The sequence below is a fragment of the Chinchilla lanigera genome, unplaced genomic scaffold (assembly GCF_000276665.1).
Source record: "Chinchilla lanigera isolate Chin_1 unplaced genomic scaffold, ChiLan1.0 scaffold00004, whole genome shotgun sequence".
Classification (NCBI taxonomy): Eukaryota; Metazoa; Chordata; class Mammalia; order Rodentia; family Chinchillidae; genus Chinchilla; species Chinchilla lanigera.
In genome coordinates, this window is record NW_004955405.1 from 32,984,885 (window position 1) to 33,009,930 (window position 25,046).

Here is a 25,046-nt window from a genome sequence, read left to right on the forward strand (position 1 = left end):
GAAGGGTGCTTCCTGCTCTGCTGGGCTTGCAGGTTATGGTAGCGTCAGATCCGACGTGGAGGAACACACCTTGGAAAGCCGAGACATGGACACAGCGTCCGCCTGTGTCTGGCACCTAGTGAGAAGCAGGTGTGAGAGAACTGTTGCTCCCTGCGCCTTCCGCAGAGAGTCCTGTCCAGGCGCCCAATTTTCATTTTGAAGGATTGCTTCGTCTCCCCATGAAAGAGAATAAAACAAGAGCCATTTCAAAAACTGGCAGATTTCCAATTATTGGATTTCTTTCTTTTTCCTTTTTGAGAAAAATGGTCCAAAAAAACCCTAGGTACAGGTCATGGGACAGCAGAGCTAAGCAACAAAACTAAGGAATTTTACACTTGCCTTATAAATTCAGAAACACGGCAGGATTTTTTTTTCAAAACCACACAAGGAAAATAATTATAATATCTGCAGAATCAAAAATCGACAACTGCTATGCTTTATTTTTATTCCCTTAAATTCTTAATTTTGGTGTGTTTATAATTAATATTAAAGTTGCTGAAACAGGAACTGGCCCTGTCACTGGGGCCATGACAGAGAATGGGGCCTGACAGTTTTTCAGCAGACCTGTCCTTTGGTGGCACAGTGCTAATGGATGACTTCTGTCACTCGGGCAGCATTCCTTGTGTTCTGATGAAGGTCAAAGCCAGTACTTGCTTATCCTTTAAGAAGCAACAGGAATAAATTGGGTCAGAAAAAAATAAGAGAAAATTCTCTTTTTGTTGTCTACTTTAAAAAAAAAATCTCCCATTTAAGCTCTCATAAAGAAAAATATTTTTAGATTTTGTAGTTTTTCTTATAACAACAAAGAAAGAATAATGTTCCTAGCAAACTCACATGAGAGTTACTGTGTAGTTCTGAGTGGTAGCTGTACTCTCTGATGAAGAGCAAGTTCTCTGTCCACTGTCTCTGCTTTCAAACCTCCTGTCCCTCAAGCATCTCCTTCCAGCTGGCTCCTGCCCTCCAGGCCATGGAAGACGGGAGAAGGATGCCCAAGTATCTGGGGAAGTAGAGGCCACGGGAAGCTGGTCCAACTCAGATAGGAGAGGGATGCTTGTGTGTAGTGCCAAGGTGGCCAAAAATCTCATCCTGCGTTGACCTGGAGGGAAAAGTGGAAAACAGGAGTGAGGGAGAAGGTGGTGAGAGCCCAGGCAGGCCAAGCACAGGAAGGGCTTTTTACAGAACGAGATCGTGGTATTCACTCCACAGTAGACATCACTGCAGTTCTGAGCATTCAGGAGCAATCTGCAACCCAAACGTCAAGGCGTAATTTGTCCTCCCTACAGTCTCAAGTAGTATGAAAGAAAGCTGTGCTTCTCTCTCTCTGTCTCTGTCTCTGTCTCTGTCTCTCTCTCTCTCCCCCTCTGTCTCTCTCATTTTTGTTTTTGAGAAGTGGGAAGGGAATCCAGGGTCTTGTGCATACTAGACCAGTGCTCTGCTGCTCAGCCCTGTGCCATTTTTAGAAGACAAATAAGATTTTTTTCCTGTAAGTAGTAGAATGAAGAATGGTATTTTAGAATACCATCTTTTCTTTATGTGCTTTTTATGGTTGAGAATTTATATACTTAAGTTATTTCCTCTTTACAAAAGCCCTGTGAATTAGATGAAACGGATTTTATTATTCCACTTGTGCAGTAGAAGAAATGTGAGGGTCTGAGAGGTTAAGTGGCTCACTTAAGGTCACGTGGTTAGCCTGTGATGGAACCAGGTGTGACTCACCAAGTCCCTTGAGTGATGATCCAGTTCCCTCTCCAGTATACTGGGCAGCTTTTCCAGCATTATTCGGGATGGTCCATTTTGTAAATGGACACACTTTCCAAATAATCTTTTAACAACAAATCTTTATATTGTAGCAGTTGCCTCTTTAGTAGAAGAATTTCTAACCTGTACTATATAAATTAAAAGCCTCACATATAATTAATGATTTGCAACATTTTATTGCTGAGAACCATCATTCGGAAAATCACAGATTACTCTAGGCTGCGGATGAGGGTTCTGCAAAACGATGGGGAATCGACATTTTTGTATATACTGCTGGTGCCAGTTGGTTTTTGGATCATTTACTTATTTTTCATGATTCCCTTCCTCATCGGATGGAGACAGCACATACACATGCACCTTTCCATGCTGTGTCCCTCGGGCAGGGTCACAAGGGCAAGGGCCACCACACAGGTGGCTCTTTGCTTCCTTCTGTTGCAAACCTACTTTTAGTCTGCACTCCACTGGTCCAGCTCTATCCTTGGAGTGGCCACTGTTCCCAGGCTGGGGCCTCTGAAGTTCTGCATCTTCAGTATTGTTGCCACTGTGTCCTCTGCCTCTTTTCCGGCTCCTGTTTTTCCTTCTTTCTTGCTTTTCCTCCCTAGCTCTCTTCGTCTACACTCTCTGCCCAATGCATGATGTACAGTGGGTGCACTGATTGGCTTTTTCCGGCCCTTGCTAACTTGTCAAACTCTTACCTTCAGACACGCAGACAACCATACCATGGTGTTGAGATTTACATAGGAGTAATCGCCTAGAGTTTCCTAGCTTGTGTACTATTTATTTTATTTTCATCTTCAGCTGCAATTTGGGGGTATATTTTTCTTTCCAGTGTGCCCTGCCCACGTTGTAGTATGTGTGAACCTCAGTGCATACGTGCAGCGTGAGTGTTTTCAGAGTTAGGATCGTGCCTCTGAGCTTCTTTGCTCATGTTTTTTGCAGGAAGGAAATGAGTGGGGGGGTGATACTGGGGGATGTCAGAAATCTGGTAAATGAAGCCTTGTTCGTACATCTTATTGGCTCTAAACATGAGCCAGTGCCTTTCTTAACTTTTCAATTAAAACTCATATGTATTTGTTATTTTTAGAGTTATTTCAATTCACGAGAAACTATCGAATCTTGCACAAATAGCTGAGCTATCATTGCCATCAGTTCCTGAAACTACTGCATATGAAGACGTACATGAAAGAAAAGAAACGGAGGCGAAGCCAATTGACACAGATATGGGAGTAAGTTACTAAATGATAGAAAACGGCACTGCTCTTGCGGGATGGGTTCCATTACACATCAGTATTTATTTTTTACTTCATAAAAGCACAAGTACATAACTAAACTTGAACTTCAGCTTCTCCCTGCTATTTTCTTTACTTATTGTATCAGGTAGGACCCAACTCTTTGACACGCAAATTGTGTTCCATTCCAGGCTGTTCCTCGCATACTCATGACAAGGGTCTGAGAGTGAATAAGAACAAAGCCCATGTGGAGAAACTATTTAGTATAGCTGTGAACCCCAAGAAATGATGCTTTCTAACTTTATAGAATCACTTTAACATTTCAGCTTTATTATTTCAATATTTTTACTATCTAACTGCATAAATGAAAACTAGAAAATATAGATAAGCACACGCTCTTTCAGATATTTTTTGCGTATGTATTTTTCTCACCAACCCACGGGAATGAGTGATTATCCTTACAGTGGGCTATTATTCTGAACACAAGGCAGAGTGGGTTTTGTGCCAAGGGAAGTTCATGTTGTGGAGAAGAGAAGGGGATCGTTTTCCTTCTCTCCATCTGCAGCGCTGAAGCCATTGAGAAACGGGACAGGAGAGGTGGACATGAGGAGACTGAAATACCAGCATCATTACTCATAGAGCGGCTTTGCTGTGGAACTGGGGCCAAATGAGCTTGTTAATATTTTACCACGGAATTAGCCAGAGTTGCCCACCTACGCGCAAAGTCATCTCTCCTAGATGTGTGACCACAGGCCTCCCCAACTCCCCTTCTGCCCCTGCCAAGCTTACTGCAGGGGGAAAGTGGAAAATAATAGTCCTGCAGGTAGGGTGCCTCCGAAACATGCAAACAAAGCTTGCCCTGAGGAGATTGAGCCTAGTTTCTGGGTTGCTTCTCCCAAACTTATCCATCAGGTAGGTTGTTCCTTTCTCCTGGGGTACATTAGTGATGGGTCCAGAAGCAGCTGCAGTGTCCTTCTTTCTTTGGGAATAGAGTGGAAATTCCTTACCCTCGTTGGGTAGATGTAGAAAATGCATGTTCTCCCCAACACTAGATCTATGCATTTCCATTTGTATGCTAATCCTCTTTCTTGATGTATAATCTGTAATTATTGTGGACATTCTTGAAGGACCAAATAGCTCTAGATGGCCTAAAATGAAACGGAATGATCTGCTCAGGTTCTCTTCGTTCTACAGTCCTGCTTGGCAGAGGCAATCACTTCCAACTCACTTAGGTGCTTCTCTTGTTATTGGCTTCAGTGTCTATGACTAATATGCACTATCAGTCATGAAAGGTAAAGTAACAAACTGGTTTGATACCTTAGTGGGTCAAGAGGGGCTGGCTCCACATCTCCTCACGCCAGCATCCAGGCTGGTGACGTGGCCATTACAGGGAACGTGAAAGGGGTAGACCACGCCCTGGCTCCTCCAGTTTCCTTCCTATCACACCCATTCACATTTTGTTGGCCAAATAAGTTACACTCAGTAGCAACAATTTTGCTTCTATCATTTTGGAAATAAGAAAGCCAGTAATAGGGTTGAATACTAGTCATGAAAGCCTTATAATCAGTGTTGGTTTTTTCTTGAAGTATTTGTTGACTTAGTGTTATAGTATATAGAGATTTAGGTAAATTATTACTTCCAACTCCTCCTTTTCCCTTTTTTTCTTAATATTATTACATCACAAAATTTCATGACCAATATTTAATGTTTACATTATCATGACCATGTAAATAATGTTTACAATGGAGGCTTCCCTTCTCTTCCCTTCCCTTCCCTTTCTTTCCCTTCCCTCCCCTCCTTTCCTTCCAATATAAGAGAAATATAAATCCCAACCTGCTAGGTGTTAGATGTGCTGAGTTTGTATCCCCTGAAATTGAAGATTGAATTTTAAAGAATAAAGGAGGTTAAGAGTAGGAAAAGCTTATTGAGAGATCACTCCTGAGAGACAGGAGGGGTCCTAGAAGTGGGTTGTCACCAAGGTCATTTCCCTAAGAATGTTTTATAGATTAAAATCATGAGGTGGGTACAAAATCAGTGTGAGTACAATGTGGGTCAAACTATAACCAACCAAGAAGTGTAGCCATTTTGCTATTATTGATCCAGTAGGGAAGCGGGTCATGTAGCCAGGGTACATGGAAAGAACAAAGGCATTTTGGAGAAGAGATGAGTCCGGATGCTCTGGTCACCCACCTAGGCAACGGATGCCTAGTTGGACTTTGTGGATCAGGTGATGCTAATTGTACTATAATTCCAAGTTGCTGCTGACCTCTTAGGGAGGCACGTAGGTCTGGCCACTGCATCTTTATCTTGAGACCTGGTCTTCTTCAGATGCGCATCCAACCACAATTCTGATGTCTTTATTTTCTGTTGGCTTCCTTGGGAGCCCAGTCTCCATCTGACTGTATCTTCATTTCTACCTACAGAGAAATCTAATTTCTACCTATTTAATTTCTGCCCACAGCCCTTCCATCCTTCTTTTTTTCCTCCCTTCCATCTTTCCTCTTTCTCTTTCCTTTGTGGTGCTGGGGATTGAATCTAGGGCCTTGTGTATGGTAGGTAGGTGCTCTACCACTGAGCTACAGCCTGTTTAGTTTTCTTGCCTTGTATTTCTCCTTGTCTGTCTCTGTTTGTTACACTGATCTTGTATGTGTTCACGTGTAGATTCTTACTCACAGTTCGTACGCGTCACATATCGCCTCCATTCCATTTTCCTCCTGGGACCTGCTTTCCTTCCATGCCAGCTGAAGGAGAGAGATGAGTCTGACTGCTCTCAGCGCCTGCTGTGGGGCTCTACTCTGAGCTTCTGTTTGCTACTTTCCTGGTTGAATTCCCCTCTTGCTTTTGTTCTTTTTGTTTCTGGTTTGGAAGATTATTTTTCTTAAGTCATTTCTGCTAGGTTAATATTTCATTGGTTGCCAATAACAAACTACTTTTTCATTCTTAAGCGGTATTATCAGTATGGTTCTTTGTTTTCTTTTTTTTTCAGATTTTAGAAAATTTTAATACTTAATGGACAAATAAAATTTATATATTCAAGGTGTACAATGCGATGATTGAATATATTTATATTTTGTTTATTTTTAACTTTTATTTTAAAGAGAAAAGAACAAACACAAATTTACAAACACAGAGATATAAACAGAACAGTGCAAAACCAATAAAAGCGATACAGAATTTCAAACAAGGTGATAAGACATTAACAGTGGTTGTTATAGTACATACGGTTATCTTCAGATTGGTTTCTTGTTTACTCTGTTCATGCTCTTACCATGTCAAAATGTAAAAGTTGGCAACTTTTCTGGTTTACAGGGTACACTTTGGCATTTTCAGTCTCAATTACCAGTAGAGTGAGCAAACACATTTTTCATTAGGAAAAGGACTCGTGTGCATGTAAGAGACTCTTATCAGGCAAGTTAGCCTTTGGAAAATGCCAGTTGCCAGTGATTACATTTTCTGTGCTCTGTCCCTGGCTTTAGCATAGAGCAGACGTCTTGGCATTTCGGTTACACGGCGTTTTAGTATCCTCAAATGCTACCACATATATTAGGATGCTTACTGATATACAGTGCCGAGTGCTTGTAATAAATCTTCCAGCAAATCAGACAGCTCAAACTGTCTCAAACTGAGGAGAGTTTATAGGTAGATATATATATTTCATTTATAAAGTGTACATTACCCTCTCATGTCTATTTCCAAGAAGAATTCAGCACTTTTCATTTTCATGTTGCTTTTGGAGAGTACTTGCAATCACGGTTTTTCAGTTACAGACAAACTTACCAGTTTGCAGTTCTTTCAGCCATTTTCAGAACGTTCTTTGACAAAGTTGTCCCCAAATCCACTCCCACATAGTTCATATACAGAAAATGATTATTTCCTCCCAAACAAGTATGTCTTTTCTACTTAGGTTACCTGAGGCAGGACAGAGTGTATAAGACTAAGGATTTGGGAGGGTCAGTCAGTTACCCTTTCTGGGAACTAATTTTCTTCTCATGTCTATAGTAAATGATCTTTTCCCTCAAATACTGCTGTGAAATGGGAAGCAAGGCTCTTTGGGTAGACTCTCCAGAATATCCCTGGCCTTCTGGTGGCAGTCAGATGTGGGTGTAAAATTCATCATAAAGAAGCCAGCTTCTGATTGTGACTCACACAAATCAGCGCTACGTGAGGTCAAGAGGTGGTAGAGGCTAAAGGTGAATGGGGGAGGGAAGCCTTGCCTTGACGAAGGTTAGCAGCTTGCCTTTGTGTCCTGACTTGGATAGCGTATGTGAACTGAGCAGACTGCTTTGTTTTTGTTTCGTTTTGTTTTGTTTTAGCCAGGGCCTCACTATGTACAGTAAGTGCCTGACTTACAAATACTTGAGTTGCGAACTTTCACAGACGTGAATGGACCTCAGATTATGAAGATTCATCGATGCGAATTGATCTCGGAAGTAGCTCCTGTGTCTGCCGGAAATCATCACAGTCACAGTTGCGCTCGGTGTGCTTATTGCAGTGTGACAGTATACAGCAGCACAGTACTCAGTAAGAGCCCAGGATGTTGGAAAGCAAGAGGAAAAGCAGGGGTGATGTGGAGGGGACTGCTAGGAAGTGCAAACCACTCTGAAAATACAGTATACAACTCACTTTGTCACACTGATGAATAGATCTGACTTAGGAATGTTCTCATGGAATGGAACTTGTTCATAAGCTGGGGACTTACTGCACTTCAGGCTGGCCTTGAACTCACTGCATAGCCCAGGCTGGCGTCAAACTCAGAGTAATCCTCCTGCCTCAGCTTCCTGAGTGATAGGATTGCAGGCGTATGCCACTACACCTGGCCGAATAAGCTGTTTTCAATCTTGATATTGTCTTCCATATTTTTGAATTTGCTTTACTCACTTAGGAAATGTTTCTTTAGCTTTAAAGTAAGACATTTTAGATTTAGTCTAGTTCTTATTTGTTTTGTATATTAAAGAACAACACCAGATAGAAGATATACTAAATTTTGTTTAGGTGAATTGGCAAGTGAATGAACCCACAACATTTGGAAGTTGAGAAATTGAAGTAGTATATAGATTTTACTTTCCTCCCCCAGCATAAAAACCAGCACTTTTAAGAAAATCTAGATTCTGCCTGGCATGGTGGCACATACTTGTAATCCGAGCACTTGGGAGACTGAGGCAGGAGGATCATTACAAGTTCAAGACCAGCCTGGGTTACAAAGTGAACTCAAGGCCAGCCTGAACTGCATAGCGAGACCCTGTCTCAAAAAAAAAAAAATAAATAAATAAAAAGATAGATTCTGAGTTATATCAAATAAATCTCATTGACTAAATTTGCTAGTTTGCTATCATGACAACCTTCACTTGGAGCTAATTAGAAGTTAACTGGGACACTTGAAGAGATCGATTCTGGTCTTGAATTGGATGTGATTTCATAGCTTCTATAATCTTCCTCTATTACAGTGTATATTGTTGGTGAGTTGTTGAATATAAGAGGCCAAAGATGTGCCTTTGGCTGATATGTGAGGTAGTGAATCTCCTTTCCTTTTTTCTTTCTCACTCCTTCACATTTTCTTTTCTTTTTTTTTTTTTTTCTTTTTTTTGGGCAGGGGAGGAAATCCCTAGGCTCTAGGGTAAGCCAAGAACTTTGGAACACGATATTAATTTAAGATCAGTTAGGAGGGCTGCAGCACAGGTGTTCCTGTCACTCTGGCTTGGAAAGTTGGTGCTTCCTTCTAGAATGAGCTACACTGGATCAGAATGACCAACTTATTATAATCTGTCATTCAGAGCTTGAATAACATATCAGGTGCTTTAAAACCTAAGAAAGATGCAAACCCTCCTGATTTTAAGATGCAAGCATTTCATTTAGAATGATAGATGCTGATAGAGGAAGCTTAATACACATTTTTACAAGTCATGTAAGGTTAGCTCAGCAAATATTTATGGAATGCCTAGATGATACAAGGGAATTAAAATTAGTATATAACTAACATATCCCCAATATCAAATTCTATGAAAGCAGAGATCAAAATACAATTGGGCATTATCATGAATTATCACATCCTTTCTTCTTTTTTACTATTTTCTTTTTTGGTACTGGGAATTGAACTCAGGGTCTCAAACTTGCCAGGCAGGTGCTGCACTGCTGAGCTACATCCCTGGCCCTCAAATCCTTTCTGAGAAACCATTTGTGTACAAGTTTTCCAGGCTTGGGAAAGTAAAGACATAGAGAAATCAATACAACTGGGTCCCTGTTGTAGAGAAGCTGAATGAGAGAGAGAGAGAGAGAGAGAGTGTGTGTGTGTGTGTGTGTGTGTGTGTCCCTGTAGGTCATTCACAATGATCCCAGCCACTTGGTAGCCCGGCCTTAGCAAAGTGTGGTGCTCACAATTTGATCTTTAAAGCTAGTCTTTACAGAGTCTTTCCTAGGAAGATCCATAGATGAACCCTTTAATCATACACAGCAAAACTGCTGAATCTTTTTTCCAGCCATCTTAGCTAGTTTTTGTAACTATCATGAAATTTGACACAGGCTACTTACGAACAAAAGAGATTTATTTAGCAGCCTATTTTGAAGATTCAAGCAGCATGGCACAGACTGGCTCTGGCTGTGGCCCATGGTGAAGGGCAGATGGTGAAGTGCCCACGGAATAAGGCTCATGTCGGGCGGAAGCAGAGAGGGAGCTGAGTAGGGCAGGCTTGCTCCTTCTCTAACAACCTTCTCTAGAAAATTCCAGGGTTGCAGGAGAACTTCTATTGTGAGCACGCTTCCTAAGCACCTCGAAGCTTTGGTGTCCAGAAGTCACTCATGGGTCATCTTCATGGATTCGACAGGTGTTGCTCTGAAAGGCGACATGGCAAAAACTGGACAAGCATCCATCATTCTGTGCCCTTCCTGCCCCCATCAGCTACAAGATACTTCCAGCCACTTTCTGAGTTGGACGGATGAGCTCTGTGCTGATCCTGTCTTTGTGTCTGTGGTAGCAAGGTCATGTGAGGGGCTCACAGCCCCAACCTCACATCAACCAGTTTCACAGTGTGTGTGTGTGTGTGTGTGTGTGTGTGTGTGTGTGTGGTTTTCCTCAAATAATGCCAGAGTAATAGGCTGTGGGTGAGAAGGAATTTCTGTTTGACAAATGTTGAGACAGGTGACAGAAGGCATCTATCACATAGCATTGCCCTCTTCATCTGTTACGTGAGATGATTAATGACACGGACAGTATCATTTTCCTTGATAGCTCTTGATGGAATCAGAACAGTAACCCATCATGGCTACTATTGAAACGGTTTGTGTAGCAAGAAAACATACGTCAGCCAGGCCCGAGAACTTGATTGGGGATACGGAGCGAAGCTAAGTGGGAGAGTAACAGGAGTAGGTGTGTGCTGCTCTCTGTCTGGTAGAGCGGACCAGGAGCCTGGAAGGTTGGCCGTCAGGGTGCAGCCTGATCCGTACTGCATCTCCCGCCCGCCTTTCATCCTTGTAAGTCCCATGGAGCCGTCCCACTTCCAGTTACAGTCAACTCTCTGCCCGGATGGCCTGCCTGATTTCTCTCTCATGCTTATCTCTTTCCAGATCACTTTGCCTTTAAGTTGGGGTCAGAATTTTTAAAAAGGTAACTTCTATCTTTATCCCCTCAGTCCTCTTCTTCCCAGTTTCCCACTGTGAAATCCAGATTCCTCACTCTGGTCTAAGCTCTTATAAATGTACCTCTTAGCCTGTCTGTCACCATTCCAAGTGCCATGCTTCCCTGGCACACTTGCCGAAAGATGGTCAGATCCCGCATTCCTGGAACGCCCCCTCCTCATTACCTAAGTGGCTCTCTCTACCCAAAATCTTGACCCCCATGCTACTGGAAATCCCACTCTTTCAAGGCTCAGCTCCTGTCAACCTTCTTCCAGGAACTCATCCTTGTTAATATTACCAAGATTCACACTTTCCCATCTCTAGATCCTATAATAGGTCATCTGAGCACATTCTGCTTGGTATTTAATTTAGTTGAGTATGAATCTATTTTTCTCAGTACTTATAGATATCATGAGGATTTTATATTTCATCTTTGTGTCCCATGGCACTTAATATAATCTCTTGAATGTGTCTGTTAAACTGAATTGAATTAGCTGTACTTTTGTAACTCTAGAATTGGACGGTTTCCATGTTTATGCATTTATTAACATTTAGATATAATAAGGTTTTGGGCGGTAAGGTCTATCGTTGTTTGCTTCTTTGTTTTAAGGTTTTACCCAGCACCACTCAGTTGTAATTTAAAAATGAATGTATTTTATCATGCTACTCTTTGGAATGTGAGTTCATGTACGATTAATACTGTCATTAAAACCTAGTTGCTTCCATAGGGCTGGATGCTGGCGGCATTGGGAGGTGGGCAAAGCTTATCTCTGATGCAGGTTTGGAGGGAGGAGGCACCAATATGGCGGAGTGCAGCCAGTTAGCTCAGTGGCTCCCTTCCCTAGCTCCCCTTTGACCTCTCAGCTCACACAGCCAGTACTGACTGTAGTTTTCCTGTCCTCCTTTACATGGTGGCATAACGATCATCTGAGGCAGCCCTGGCTCTGGGTCGATGTGTCGGGTCAGATGTCCACACATCGGTGGTCTAGGGCATGGGCAGTGTCATCAGTGGACAGTGTATGTATGCTGTTGCCTCTTTGCCCTCCTTTCCGTTCATTCTTCTTACTTCATTCCTGACTTCCAGCCATTCCCCTTTGGATAAACCATTTTCTGAAGTCTGAATCCCTTTATTCTAGGGCATTTTTCTCAGAAGAAAAGCAATTTCTGAAAGCCTTGCTTTGGTGCAAATTACTTTACTTGTTATTCCCCTGGAACATATGAATTTCAACAATGAATATGCACAGAATCCTAAAATAAGGTGTTATTCTTGATTAATTGCAGCGCTTATAGTTTATGGCCATCTTGTATTGTTTCAAAAAACTCTGATTACTTAAGAATTGTAATTTCTGAGCCCTTCTGTTTTATCCTCTGAACTAGAGTTGAACGATAAAAAACATGAAAATAAAATAAGTAGTTTACAGCTGGATATAGAGTATCTACAATAATATCAATCTTACTATATTTCCTTCTTATTTCTAGCACATAATTATTGGATGTTGCTCTGAAATCAAAGCCCTCTTTGTGCGTGACAGAGTGCCAACGCCGCTGACTGAGGTAGGTCCTTCTCCTTTCAGACATTTCTGACTCACTCACAAGCGATATTGCTGTGGCAAAGAAAACACAGAAAACATCTAATTGCAAGTGTCAAGCCCTCACCTTTCTTAATTAATGTGAAAAAGCAATGAACGTGAGTTTACAATAGTACTTTGCTTTGGTTAAAATATTCTGTATAAAAAATGCCACTAGTACAGAAAGTTATGAAGAGGGCCATTTCAAAACCACTTCATAGCCACTGTTTGAAGAGAATAACCCTAACTGGCATTGGGAGAACATCTAGAACTTTTTTGTCCACAGGATCATACTCTACATTCTGTAAGCATTCTGTAACTGGCTTTATTAAGCAATAATACAGTGGAGATTTTTGTATTTGGAAAGTCTACCATATCGTATTTAATGCCTGCAGAATAGTCTCTTTTATGTATTTATTGTGTCAGACGCTATTTACACAGTGAGATACTGGTAGATCTTGAGGCTGACAGACTCTAGTCCATCCAGGTATCACCCGTGTGCGTTATTTCCTGAGTTAACGTTTGGGAATTGGATTTTGAAGTAAAAAACTGTATCTACTATGATGCAAATGTAAATTTTAATGAAATCAGATATATACAATACAAAATGGGTAATTTTAACAATTTAAAAGTATACAATTCAGTGGCGTTAAATACATGCGCAATGCTTTGTAGCTGTTACCAGCTTCCATCTCTAGAACTTTGTCATCATCTCCCCAAAAACTTCGTACTAGCTCAGTAATTAACTCTACTCCTCGCCAGCCCCCTTCCCAGCTCCTGCTAACTCTGCTCTCCTTCCTCTCTGAATTTGCCTGTTCTAGGCGTCTCAGATAAATGCTGTCATACAACATTTGTCCTGATGTGTCTGGCTTATTTCATCTAGCGTAATGCTTGCAAAGTTAGCCACATGGTGGGTAGTCTCAATTTCTCTTATTCCTTTTAAAGCTAAACAATATTCCATTGTACCTTTATACCACATTTGTTGTGCATACATCTGTCTGTAGATATTCGGGGTGCTTTCATCTTTTCCCTATTGTAATTTATTTTGCTATGAATGAGGGTGTACAAGTATCTATTTCAGTCTGTGGTTTCTTTGGGATATATACTATATCTAGGAGTGGAATTACTGGATCATAAGATACGCTGTGTTTCACTTTTTGAGGAACCCCCAAACTATTCTTCTTGGCAGCTGTACACTTTTATACTCCTTCCCACAAGGTCTTCAAATTCTCACCAACTCTTCATTTTGAATTATTTATTTGTAATGGCTAATAATGTCGAACATCTTCTCACTTATTTATTAGCCTGTTATCTTTTTTAGGGAAATAACTGTTCAGTCGTTCACCCACTTTTAACTGGTGTGTAGACTTTGATAGATGATTACAAGTGGCCCTTCAGAAATGGGCACCAGTTTTTCTCCCACGAGCAGCAGCGGAGAGGGTCCGTTTAGTGATGTACTTATGGGCACTAGTCCTCCGCCTCTCCCTCCTGCTCCTTTTCCAGATGGCTGTAAGTCTGACAAGCTAAAACTAGTATGTCGTTATTTTGCTTTAATTATTAAGGCCAAGTATATTCCACACATTCGTTGGCAATTGTGAAATGAAGTTCGTTCATATGCTCGGTCAGCTCCTACCGACAGTGAACTGTGTTTGGGTCAGGAAATCCTTTGTAGTCACTGAAGAGCCAGCCATGAAAGGCAATAAGCACCTCACTCTTGTGCAGCTGCTATTTTAATGGAAGGAAATTACCAAATTAACAGGAAAATTTCAGGTTTTGTTAGATGTTTGAAAAAAAACACAAGATAATGGAGCAATACATTAGGGTAGGGACTGGCTAACTGCACCCTGTAAACTGTATCTGTATCACTGCCTGTTTTTAAATAATGCTTTATTGGAACACTGCCTTGCTCATTTGTTTACTTACGACCCATAGCTGGTTTCTCACTGCCACAAGATGTGTAGTTTTGGTGGAACCTGTATGGCCTAGGAAGTCTAAATTATTTATTTTCTGGGCCTTTACAGAAAATTTGGCGGGGTATTGTGGCACATGCCTATAATCTCAGCACTCAGGAAGCCGAGGCAGGAGGATTGCTGTGCTGCAAGTGTGAGACCAGCCTTGGCTACATAGTGAATTCTAGGTCAGTCTGAACTACTTAGGGAAACCTTGTCTCAAATCCTCTCAAAAGAAACAGTGTAAAGGAAAGAAAGAAAGAGAGAGGAAAGAAAGAAAGAAAGAAAGAAAGAAAGAAAGAAAGAAAGAAAGAAAGAAAGAAAGAAAGAAAAGAAGGAAGGAGAAAAAAGGAAGGAAAGAAGGAAGGAAAGAAGGAAAGAAGGAAGGATGAAACAAAGAAAATTTGCTGGCCTCTCTGATAGCAACAGAGAATGGGGTTCCAGCTTAGATACAGTGGTCAGAGAAGATCTCTCTGAGGAGATGACACTTGTAGTAAGATTGGAAATATTATTCTTTCCCTTAGATTATTTGCTTTTGAGGACAGTAATGATGCTGCCTTCATCACTGAATTCTCAGAGTGCCTTATATCACATCACTCAGTCTCTGTTAAATTGAATTTCCGTGTGTGTGTGTGTGTGTGTGTGTGTGTGCATGTATGTTTCTGGGTATTGAATCCAGGGCCTTTGTACTCAGCTATGTCCCCAACTATTTTAATTCTTTTTTAAATTTTAAGACAAGGTATTGCTAAATTGCTAAGTTACCCTGCCCAGGTTGGGCTGAAACTTGCAATCCTCCTGCCTCAGCCTGCCAGAATGCTGCTGTTACAGGCATGTACCATTATGCCCAGCTTCCCTTGAGCTTTGTACATCTGAACTTTAATCTTTATTTTTTTTTAAATCAATTGACTATTCGTGTCCTTTTCCCACTTTTAAAAGGGGAACTTAGTTTTTTTTTATTATAGAAATAAATAGATTTATTAAGGCAGGCATTGCAATACTGTAAATCAAGCTTAAATCTCATTTTGGAAAAACCATGGTTAGAAATAGGCCACACATACATTTGTTACATAAGATGCTTGATGTCAGTGGGTTTTGGCTTCTGACAGACCTGGATTGGAATCCCAACTTTGAGTCTGAACAGTTGCATCATCTTGGGGAAGTCATTTAACTTCTCTTAAGTTTCAATTTCGCCTACGTAAAATGAGGTATAACACCAACCTCTCACAGTTACTGTGAGAATTACGGTAAATACTACATGTCAAGTATTTGTCATCAGGCTTCATACAAATAAATGTTCAGTAAATATCAGCCCTCGAAGCGTCGCTGCCGTTGTCACACCTTCCCTTCCCTGGCTTTACCTCCCGTATGAGAATGCTTCGCCCCCTGTGCAGCTAATTTCACTTAAATTTCTAATATCTGAAGTTGCTTTTGAAAAGTCTTAAAGGTATAAGATAAAATAGGAACCATTCTCCACGCCCATAATGTAAACTATTCCTGAATCGGCTGGAATCAAATGAGTGTGCAGAATCCCAACAGAGGACCCCAGGGGTGACAGTCACTTGTCCAAGGGAGGGCACCTCCCCCTTGAATCTCATTCTTCTCATGAGGACAAGACTTACCTAGAAGTGCCGGGATAGGGTATGGGCATTTATGAACTCACCCCAGCAATTGTTTAAATTGTTAGACAAAAAAATTACACGCTTAGTGAAGCCATTTTTGTCACCAGTGTTCAATCCGGCTGTGCAGTTTGGTTCCTTATTGAACATGCTTATTAAAAACTACCTTTGCTTATATTACCTCTTCTTAATTAAGATAAGCCTTGCAGTACACAACTTGTGACAAAAAGAGACTGAGAAAAGCAGAGAGATGAAAGAAGGGAATTAATGTCCCTGCTAACCTGCTTAGCGTTAGTCAGGGAATATCAGTGCCCATTGGGTATGATTTCTGGTCAAGCAGTAATATAAAGCATTGCCTTTGTAGGTTTGAATTATTGCAGTTTCTAAGTTGTCAGATAGGATCCAAATGCAATGCTAAAAATGTTTTTCTTTGTTCTTGTTGTGACTAACCATAAAACGTCTTAAGTCCTTTTATGCAGCCACCTGTCCATTACTAATTATGAACTGTATGCAGACCATTAATGTAGATAGTTTTGTATCTACAAAGGCAGCATAGATTCAAGTTCATATAGTCAGCTAAATTAAGTATTTTCACACTAGGTCACATGATACCAAAAAAGTTGCCACATCCATAATATACACATGTGTGTGAGATGTGTATCAGTGTTTATGGTTTGACCAAACCAAAATCACATAGAATCACTACAGAGAGGACCTACCTGGGAGAGCACATCCTTGTTTGACGATGGGAAAGTTTATGCTAGACCACAAAATAAGATAGGTTTGTAGACTTGCAAGTCCTTTTTATTGGCTGAATAAGTTTAGTAGAATTTTTTGTTTAATATTTGCAGCTAGATCTAGTGTGGGGGGCTAGGGATTTAGCTCAGTGGCACAGCGCCTGCCTGGCAAGCACAAGGTCGTGAGTTCGATTACCGGTACCAGAAAAAAAAAAATAGATCTAGTGTGGTACCTAATAATAGTAATGACGGTAGTCATTGAAATGCAAATATGACTACCAGAAGTAGTGAAAATATTGATAGCTAATATTTATTGAGCTCTTGGCATGGGCAGATATTAAGTATTTAAAATATATTAGCTTATTTAATATTGCAAAGACCCTGCAAAGTCTCTTACTGTTACTATCTCCATTTTAGAGAGGAAGAAACAGATAGATGCAGAGGAAAAGTAAGCAGCGTGCTTGGGGTCTCACAACTTATATGCGGAAGAGGCAGCCGTCAAACACAGGTCTGCCTAAGTCTAGGACTGGCCTTTTACGCCCAAGGAATGTTTTGCTAGAATAGTGGAAGCAGATGCCGTGAGGAGTTCAGGATCCAGAGGTGAGAAAGTGAGAGTGAGAATTTAAAGGGCAATAGTGTAGGTTAGTCCTTAGGAAGAACTGAGAGTAAAGTACTCTCTAGATAGGAGTGGTCATAAGAGAAAAGAGTTAGAAAGAGTCGAGGTTGTTTGTAAGAACAAAGAATGGAGCAAGAGCCTAAGGAGATGGTAGGGGATAGAGAGATGTTGACAGCACAAGTTGAATAGTGCTAGAAGCAGAGGGAAAACACTCCTTCCTCTAGGCTGGGTAGCAGATCAAGGTGGGGAGGGATGCAGGCAAGTGTGCAAGGAAGGGGTGGGAGAAGATGGGCCAGGTCACTCACTGGTTGAAATTTTCACAATGCAATAGCAGCAAATTGATCTACTGTTGGAGTGGGGCAAGAGGGTAGAAGGCATGGCCTTCTAAGAGTGAGGTGACTTGAATTTCATTGTTGTTGAGTGCAGTCAACAAGGAAGCTGGCCCAAGACAAAAGGACCGAGGGCCACATGGAGATATTCAAAGTCCTAAGTTTGTTGGGGTACTGGGGTTCTGATTTGTTTTTTTTTCTCCAGCAGCATTTGGCTTTTTTTGATACAGGAGTGGAAATTGCCAGTCGAAGCATATTATATTATTGGACAAATACAGGAGGAAAACAGCCTGTGGGAGCTGAGAGGACTAGTTAGACAGCTGGCAATGTACAAGAGGCCAGGGTGGATTGGAGCAGCTAGGACTTTATCTCACAATACATTTTAAAAGGCATCTCCTTCACTCTGAGAAGGTACTTGGCTGTAGTTTGGATCTAGAATGTTTCCCAAAATCTCATGTGCTACAGTCTCAGCCCCCAGCTTGGTGCTCTTATGAAGAAGTGTGTCTTACACACTTCCTTGGTGCTGAGACACTAACACCACAATTAAAGTAGAAGTTTGTTTTGGATCACAAAAGTTATAGTCCATGGCCAGCTAGCTCCAAGCCAGAGGCAACATGGCAGAGGGGTACAGTATAGGAGAAGCTGCTCATATCATGGTGGTTGTGAATCAGAAAGAGAGAGGAAGAGCCAGGGAGACAGACAGATCCTTTCCAAGTTACATCCCCAGTGATCTACCTGTTCAGACCAGACTCTGCCTCCTAACAGCAGTCATCCCAGCCACCCCAGACCCTGATTTAGTCACCTTCCAAAACCCTGCCTCTGAGTGCATGAGAGTTTTGAAGGTTATTCTTGATCTAAACCATAACAAGATGGGCATGTGGAGAGGTCTTAGGTTATAGAGGATGGGCCCTTGAAGTGACTTGGGGGATCCTGGTCTCTCATCTTTCGCTTTTTCAAATCCCAGCCAGTTTGGCTGTAGTTTCTCCAGCAGCATTTGGCTTTTTTGATACAGGAGTGGAAATTGCCAGTCGAAGCATATTATATTATTCGACAAATATAGGAGGAAAACAGCCTGCGGGAGCTGAGAGGACTAGTTAGACAACTGGCTGAACCCCAGTACCCCAACAAACTTAGGACTTTGCATATCTCCATGTGGCCCTCGGTCCTTTTGTCTTGGGCCAGCTTCCTTGCTGACTGCACTCAGCGACAATGAAATTCAAGTCACCTCACTCTTAGAAGGCCATGCCTTCTACCCTCTTGCCCCACTCCAACAGTAGATCAATTTGCCTCTGTTGGCTGGGATTTTCAAATCCCAGAACTTATTGCCATCTCATATGCTCCTGTCATGGTATGCTGCCCTTGCTCCCCAGAAGCATAAAAGCAGTGCTTCCACCCAGCCATAGACTGAGACCACCAACATTGTGAGCCAAAATACACCTCTCTTTTTGCAAGCTAACTTCTTCAAGTATTTGTTATATTAACAGGAAGCTGACTCATTCAGCACTGCTATACTCTGTTGTCTGTCATTATGCTCAAGCTCCTATTGAACATAGTGTAATGTGTTTCCTCAAAAATATTTTGAACCTACTGAAACAACCCTGAATGACTGTTAAATTCCTATGACTTACACTGTACTATTAGTCCCGTTATTAATGGACATTCCTTTTTGATATGGCTGAATGTTGTATGCCCATACCCTCTTATAGCTGATATTTCGAAATTTCATTTTTAATGTGTTCCTGACAAGATATTGACGTTATCCACATGCTAGTGATTAAAATAACTCTTTCATAATCCTAACATATCTTAGTCCTTTGTATCTTTGATTTTGTCAAAGGTATTGATTCTATCATGTGACTACATATATGTTTGCGCCCCTTAAAGCCTCTTAGGAGCCTACACATCAGCTAAAATGACAGCTCTATGAGGCTAGCATCTTGTCTTAGGCTGCGCTGTCATGAAAAACATGAGCAATAATACATCTGACCTCTGTTAATCTGAATGAGACCCTTTCATTTCATCACTTCCTTCTTAAGCCCCTGGTTTATATCTCTGCAGTTAACAGTTTTTAATCAAAGTATTTTTATAACGATTGGCTTCCATACTTGGCTCCCCTACTAGTGCTGATAGGATCTTACAGAGTAACAGTGGGCCTTACGATGTTTTTATTCTCAGTGCTTTCCCCAGCTTTTGAGCCCCAGAAGATGTTCAGAAATATTAAACAAATGAGCAGTTGTGATGCATCTTCCGGGGTGGATCTGGATCACTCTACCATTAACTGCACCTCCAGCACCATCAGTTTCAGTCAGTTGTACAGGAAACACTTGAAAAGGGCCTCCTTTGTAAAAGTCATTGTGCTTGGCAGTGGGACCCAGAGGGAAGAGCCAGAGTGGGGAAACAACTACAGAAGCAATTACAGTAGAGTGGAAAAAGTGGTCTGAGAATTGAACACACTCCTTGGTTCCTCTAACAGTTTCTCAGCAAAGCTCTGCAGGTGATGAACTTTTTTGTATCTTTTAGAGGGGTTCACTACTCTAGCTCCTTCTGTGAAATGTAGTTGGTGGCCCAGGGTTAAAAGTTCTGATTACTCTCGAAAATGATTGGAAGGCAGTAGAGTGCCCTTAGGATCAACAAATATGATCAAGGTCATTCATGGAAGCATTTTGCTCTCACTGGGAAGACTATGAAAGAAGAGGCAAAAAGTAAGTCTCAGCTATGGCAGTAGGCACAGTAGTTAGTGCATGATTTGTGAGTTTCCTCATTACAGTGGAGAAAAGCTCTGGATGCAAAGATAAAGAAGTTAAGAACCAAGCAAAGCAAGGCAAAAGAAAACAAACAAAAACCAGGCCTCTTCATTTACAAGCTGCAGCCGTGCTGAGGTACCAGTTCTGCACCCAGTGGAGGAGTCAGAGGTGACAGAGCCTTTCTCTTGAAGAGGCTGACATTCCAGAAACAAGCAATGGGACTGGCGCTTACCTATGGAGAAGACAATGTTTGTGGCTTTAGAAGGACTGATCGTTTTGCATGAAGATGGGAGCATGAGGTGAGAGACTTTAGCAGACCTGTGCCAAGGCACAGCTGTTAACTGCTGCCGCACAAACCTGCAGCCTCCGGACCCTTTTGTTGAACACCCTCCGTATCCTGAGGACAGCACTGTGAAGGATACAGTGGGCCGGTTTATCTCTGTTCATTGGTATCTGAAGTATTGGTTGGCAACAGCCTTTTCCCTTTCTGGACTCCTGGCCATGCAGGCAGAGCGGCTGGATGCTCAGTATGTCCCCCAGGAGAGTCAGACTCAGGTTTATGAGTAGTACCTGTGGCAGTGAATGGAATAAGCTACCTCCAAGTTGCCTGGCTGCAAATCCTAGCCCATTAGTGCTGTGTTTGAGCTGTAGAATCTTAGGCAAGTTGTTTAAGCTCAATACTTTTGTCTTCCTTTTTGCAGAAGGAGATAGAAATAATACTTACCTCCTAGATGTCAACTTCAATTACAAACAGAAAGATCTTCCAGACATTAGTAAATTTATTTCAGAAGGAACATCACAATGAGAATATGTGTGCACAAATGTGTGTATTAAAAAGTTAAGGCAAGTGAAGGTTCTTAAGGGAAAAATGAGGAAGGGCACACAAGGTGTTTTGAAACAGTAATTGTTGGCTACAGATACCAGTATCAAGGGTGGCATCTGTCGAAGGCTGAACAGCTAGCTGTTGGGCATACATCCTAGTAGAGGTATTTTTTGTGTGCAGGCATGATGACCTTTGTGCAAGGCTGTGCTTCTGACAAGAATTTTTTGTGATAGTTTTGTGGTAGTTCCTCTTAGCAAGCATGTGTGCACAATGTCTTTTCCTTTAGAAACCCCTGGATCTATTTATTTTGCTAGGGTTTGACACAAGTGGCTCCATTTTGTTTGTTTGTTTGTTTTTTGGTTTTTCTCCGGTACCGGGAACCGAACTCACGACCTTGCGCTTGCCAGGCAGGCGCTTTTGCCGCTGAGCTAAATCCCCAGCCCCCAGTGGCTCCATTTTGATTCCAGCAACTTTCACATAGGGTTTTTGTATGGATTGAGTTATCTTATGTAAAATTCTTATGATAGTGCCTGGCACATATTAAGCAAGATAGTCAGTATTGTTATCATCTAAAAGCTACTCAGGTTCACTTGGAGTGAGACCCTTGTGAGTAGACTTGTTTCCCTAAGTAGTGGCAGCAGCAGAACAGCAACAATGTCTACAATGAAGACTTTGTGTGCGTTCACAGAAGAGGCTAGAATAATGCAAGTACTCAGAATGGCTGTATGCATATCTTTTAACTGCACAGACTCCCGTTTTCATTTATTCCAGTTACTATTATCATATAACAAAGCACCACACACTTGGTCATAAAACGACTACCACCTTATTAGGCTCAAGGGTTCCATGGGTCATTGTGAAGGATACAGTGGGCCGGTTTATCTCTGTTCATTGGTATCTGAAGTATTGGTTGGGAAAAGTTGAAAGTGACAAATAATTCAGCTTGAAACACTATGTGTTCACTTGGTCCGATATTTGCCATTGGCCCTTGGCATGGACCGTGGGCCATAATACAACTTGTGACTTCTGTCTATGGTTGATTGAGCCTCCTTACAGCATGGTGGCTGAGTTTTAAGTGAGCCTCCTAGGAGAACCAGGCAAAAGCTCTATCACCATTTATGCCAAGCCTGGAAATTTCCATAATGACTCTTTCCTAGTTGTCCCAATCCACCCATATTTAGTTGGGCAGAGACTCCATCCATTTCTGGGAAGAGCATCAAAATTGAGTTGTAAGAAGGGCTAGGAGCTGTGGTTGCAGCCATTTGGGGGAATGTACTCTCTGTTACAATATCCAACAAAACTCCTAATTTCTGAGCCTATTCCTCCTCTGAGTGGAGACTGCTCCTGGGAAATTGCTGAGGCAATTTTTCAAATTAGTCAGTAATCCTTCCTAAATATGCGAGGTGAGGGTCATGGAGTTGATAGTGTGCTCATAATCACAGGGTAGAGGGTGAAACAGGTGGATTCTCAAAGCTCTCTTTGAAATAGCCTTATATAGTCTGCCTGGGTGTTGGGTAGGATGGCATGTGTCCCCGTGTATGTGTGACAGCTTCCATTTTTCTTGATGAGTGCTAAATCCTACTGCCTCACTTATTTTCCTCTGGCTCATTTTATTACATTACTGAGTGCCTCTTGATTTCCTTTTTAATAAAAAGTCCCAAGTAGTAGTACTGCCACCAAACTGCCACTTCCAGCATTGAGCACACGATTCTACATATTCCGTAATAGGTATTTACTAAGTACTAGAAATTAATATTAATGTAACTTCTTTTGGTTGAGAATTATAGATTTATTTTCTTTCTTCCTTTGTATCTCTTTTTAAAAGAAAATTTAATACCAACCAAGAGCTGTCTGAATAGATTTCATGGGCATCTAGAATTACATCTTCCTTCTGTGAGGCGTTATCATTCTGTCCTCAAGTGATGAGTATCCTTTGTGTGTTAAGTTCACGAGCCATCCACTTAATATTCTCATATTCTTTTGAAGACAATGCCAGATGACATCAGCTCCACACTGCTTTTAAAACAGCACTGACTTTGATTCCATCCACTCACTGTTCACTTCTAACTGTCAAATTTGGCTATGGTAAAAAAGAGAGCCCTTCAGAGAAGGCCAGGCTATTAACGTGCTCTTCAAAATGCTAAGAAAAAGGCTAAGCTGTTTATAGCATTTCCAAAATGCTCATCTCTTGGAGATTTCAGCAACAGTGTCAAGGTGAAATATACTTGTTCATCAAGGAAGTGAGAGCCTTCCTGCTGTGTGTGCTCAAAGTCCTGGGCCCGCTTCCGGGTATAATGATGCTTAGATAGAATGTAAACCAAGATATCATCACCAGCTGAGAGTATGTGTTTACTACTGATGTAAAGAGGAGTGTGCACGCTCCTTGGTAAACCAAGCCCGGTGTCATTGTAGATACAACTGCACATCAGTCTCAAAGGGACAATTTCCTGAAGATTAGTCACTGTGCTAAACTTCAAACAAAGTGAGAGGCAGCGGTGTCATTAGTAAATGTGTTCGTTCCTCTCTGTTTTGCTAAAAATTGAGTTAAATGTTAAGTTTCATTTCCTTCATGCAGTTTGGTAAATGATTTCTGCCTTGGCTGAAAAACTGGACCCTGAACAATAGGATTATATTTTCATTTTAGAAAAATGTTTGATTTTCATCTCATAGAGCTGAATCAATTGGCAAACCTTTGAAAATTCTCTTGACAAATGTTCTTTAAATTTAAGTAAATACACAAAGAGGGAGCAGGTGTAGATTTGTCCATTTTCTTTGTTTACTGTGGGCACGAGCCGTGTGAGATTTTTGCATTTATCCTGCCTGTACATAGGCAACTAATGCTGTGTTTTCGTAGCCACTTGTGGGCTCCAGGTATGATGAGAAGAGCACCTGGCACAAGTTCTGGATCGGCCCTTGTAGACAAATTAACCCTTGAAGACCTCAGGTCAACTAGACTCTGTGTGAAGTCTCAGAGGAACGGTATTTTACTAGACATAAAGGTTTGCTTCTTGGTTCCACCACCTATTGGCTCTGTGACCACAAGCAAATTACTTTCTCTCTCTAGGCTTTTGTTTGTCATCTGTAAATTGAGATTATATTAGAAACAATATTTAACACATTTATACAGTGCCATACAATGCCTGCGATAGGCCTTCAACATGTTATGATCATCCCCAGCATCAAAATAATGTGAGATGAATTATTTATTTGGCCACTGGCAACTACCTTCATCCATGACTTTAGTCTACTAAGTGTTTGTCAATCTTCAAAGAGTGAATGGCCATTAGTAGATGTATCCTCAGTGTTACTTATCTTTTTTTTTTATTTGAAAACCAACTTGTTTATTTTTTTTATTTTAAAGAGAATTTTAAAAACTCAGTGTTACTTTTCAACCAAGCTTTTTAAATAACTTGAGATTCACACGCAGCTATAAGAAGTAATACAGGGGAGTGTAGCTCAGTGGTAAAGTGCTTGCCTACAACACACTAGGCCCTGGATCCAATCGTTAACATGATGAAAAATAAAATAAAATAAAAGTAATAAAAATAAAATTAAAGAGAAAGAGATAATAGAGAGAGGGCCAGTGTGCCTCTTACCCTGTTTCCCCCAATAGTGACATCTGGGAAAACTAGAATACATTTTCACCTGTGTGTTGGAATTGACAGTCAAGCTGTAAAATATTTCGTTCCCCGCGAGTTCCGTCCTCCTTCTGTAACCTCACTCCATTCCCTTAGGCCCTGTCTCCTCCCTGAACCCTGACATCCATTTTTCCATTTCTACAATCTGTTTTCCATTTCTGCAATTGTGTCATTTCAAGAATGTTATATAAAAGGAATCATGCAATAGGTAACTTTTGGGGACTGGCCTTTTCTCGTTCAGCATAATTCCATAGAGAGCCATTAAACAGAAATGTATATGGAAATTGACATATTTTATTTTGGCAACAGAATTATCATTCCCCAAGAGCTCTGCGCAGAGCCTGATGCGTAGGAAATGCTAACTGCTCAGTGACTCCGCGCTGGTCTTCCTC

General features: G+C 41.3%; 1 protein-coding gene across 3 annotated transcripts in view; it reads left to right on the forward strand.

The window, feature by feature from the left end:
- Cfap54 (cilia and flagella associated 54) overlaps window positions 1-25,046 on the forward strand; it is a 308,158-nt gene that overhangs the window by 256,430 nt on the left and 26,682 nt on the right. For all 3 annotated transcript variants that reach the window (XM_013518536.1, XM_013518540.1, XM_005374497.2), the window contains 2 exons: window positions 2,882-3,023; window positions 12,114-12,188. In XM_013518536.1, coding sequence (XP_013373990.1) covers window positions 2,882-3,023; window positions 12,114-12,188 — 217 coding nt within the window. The remainder of the gene's footprint in view (window positions 1-2,881; window positions 3,024-12,113; window positions 12,189-25,046) is intronic.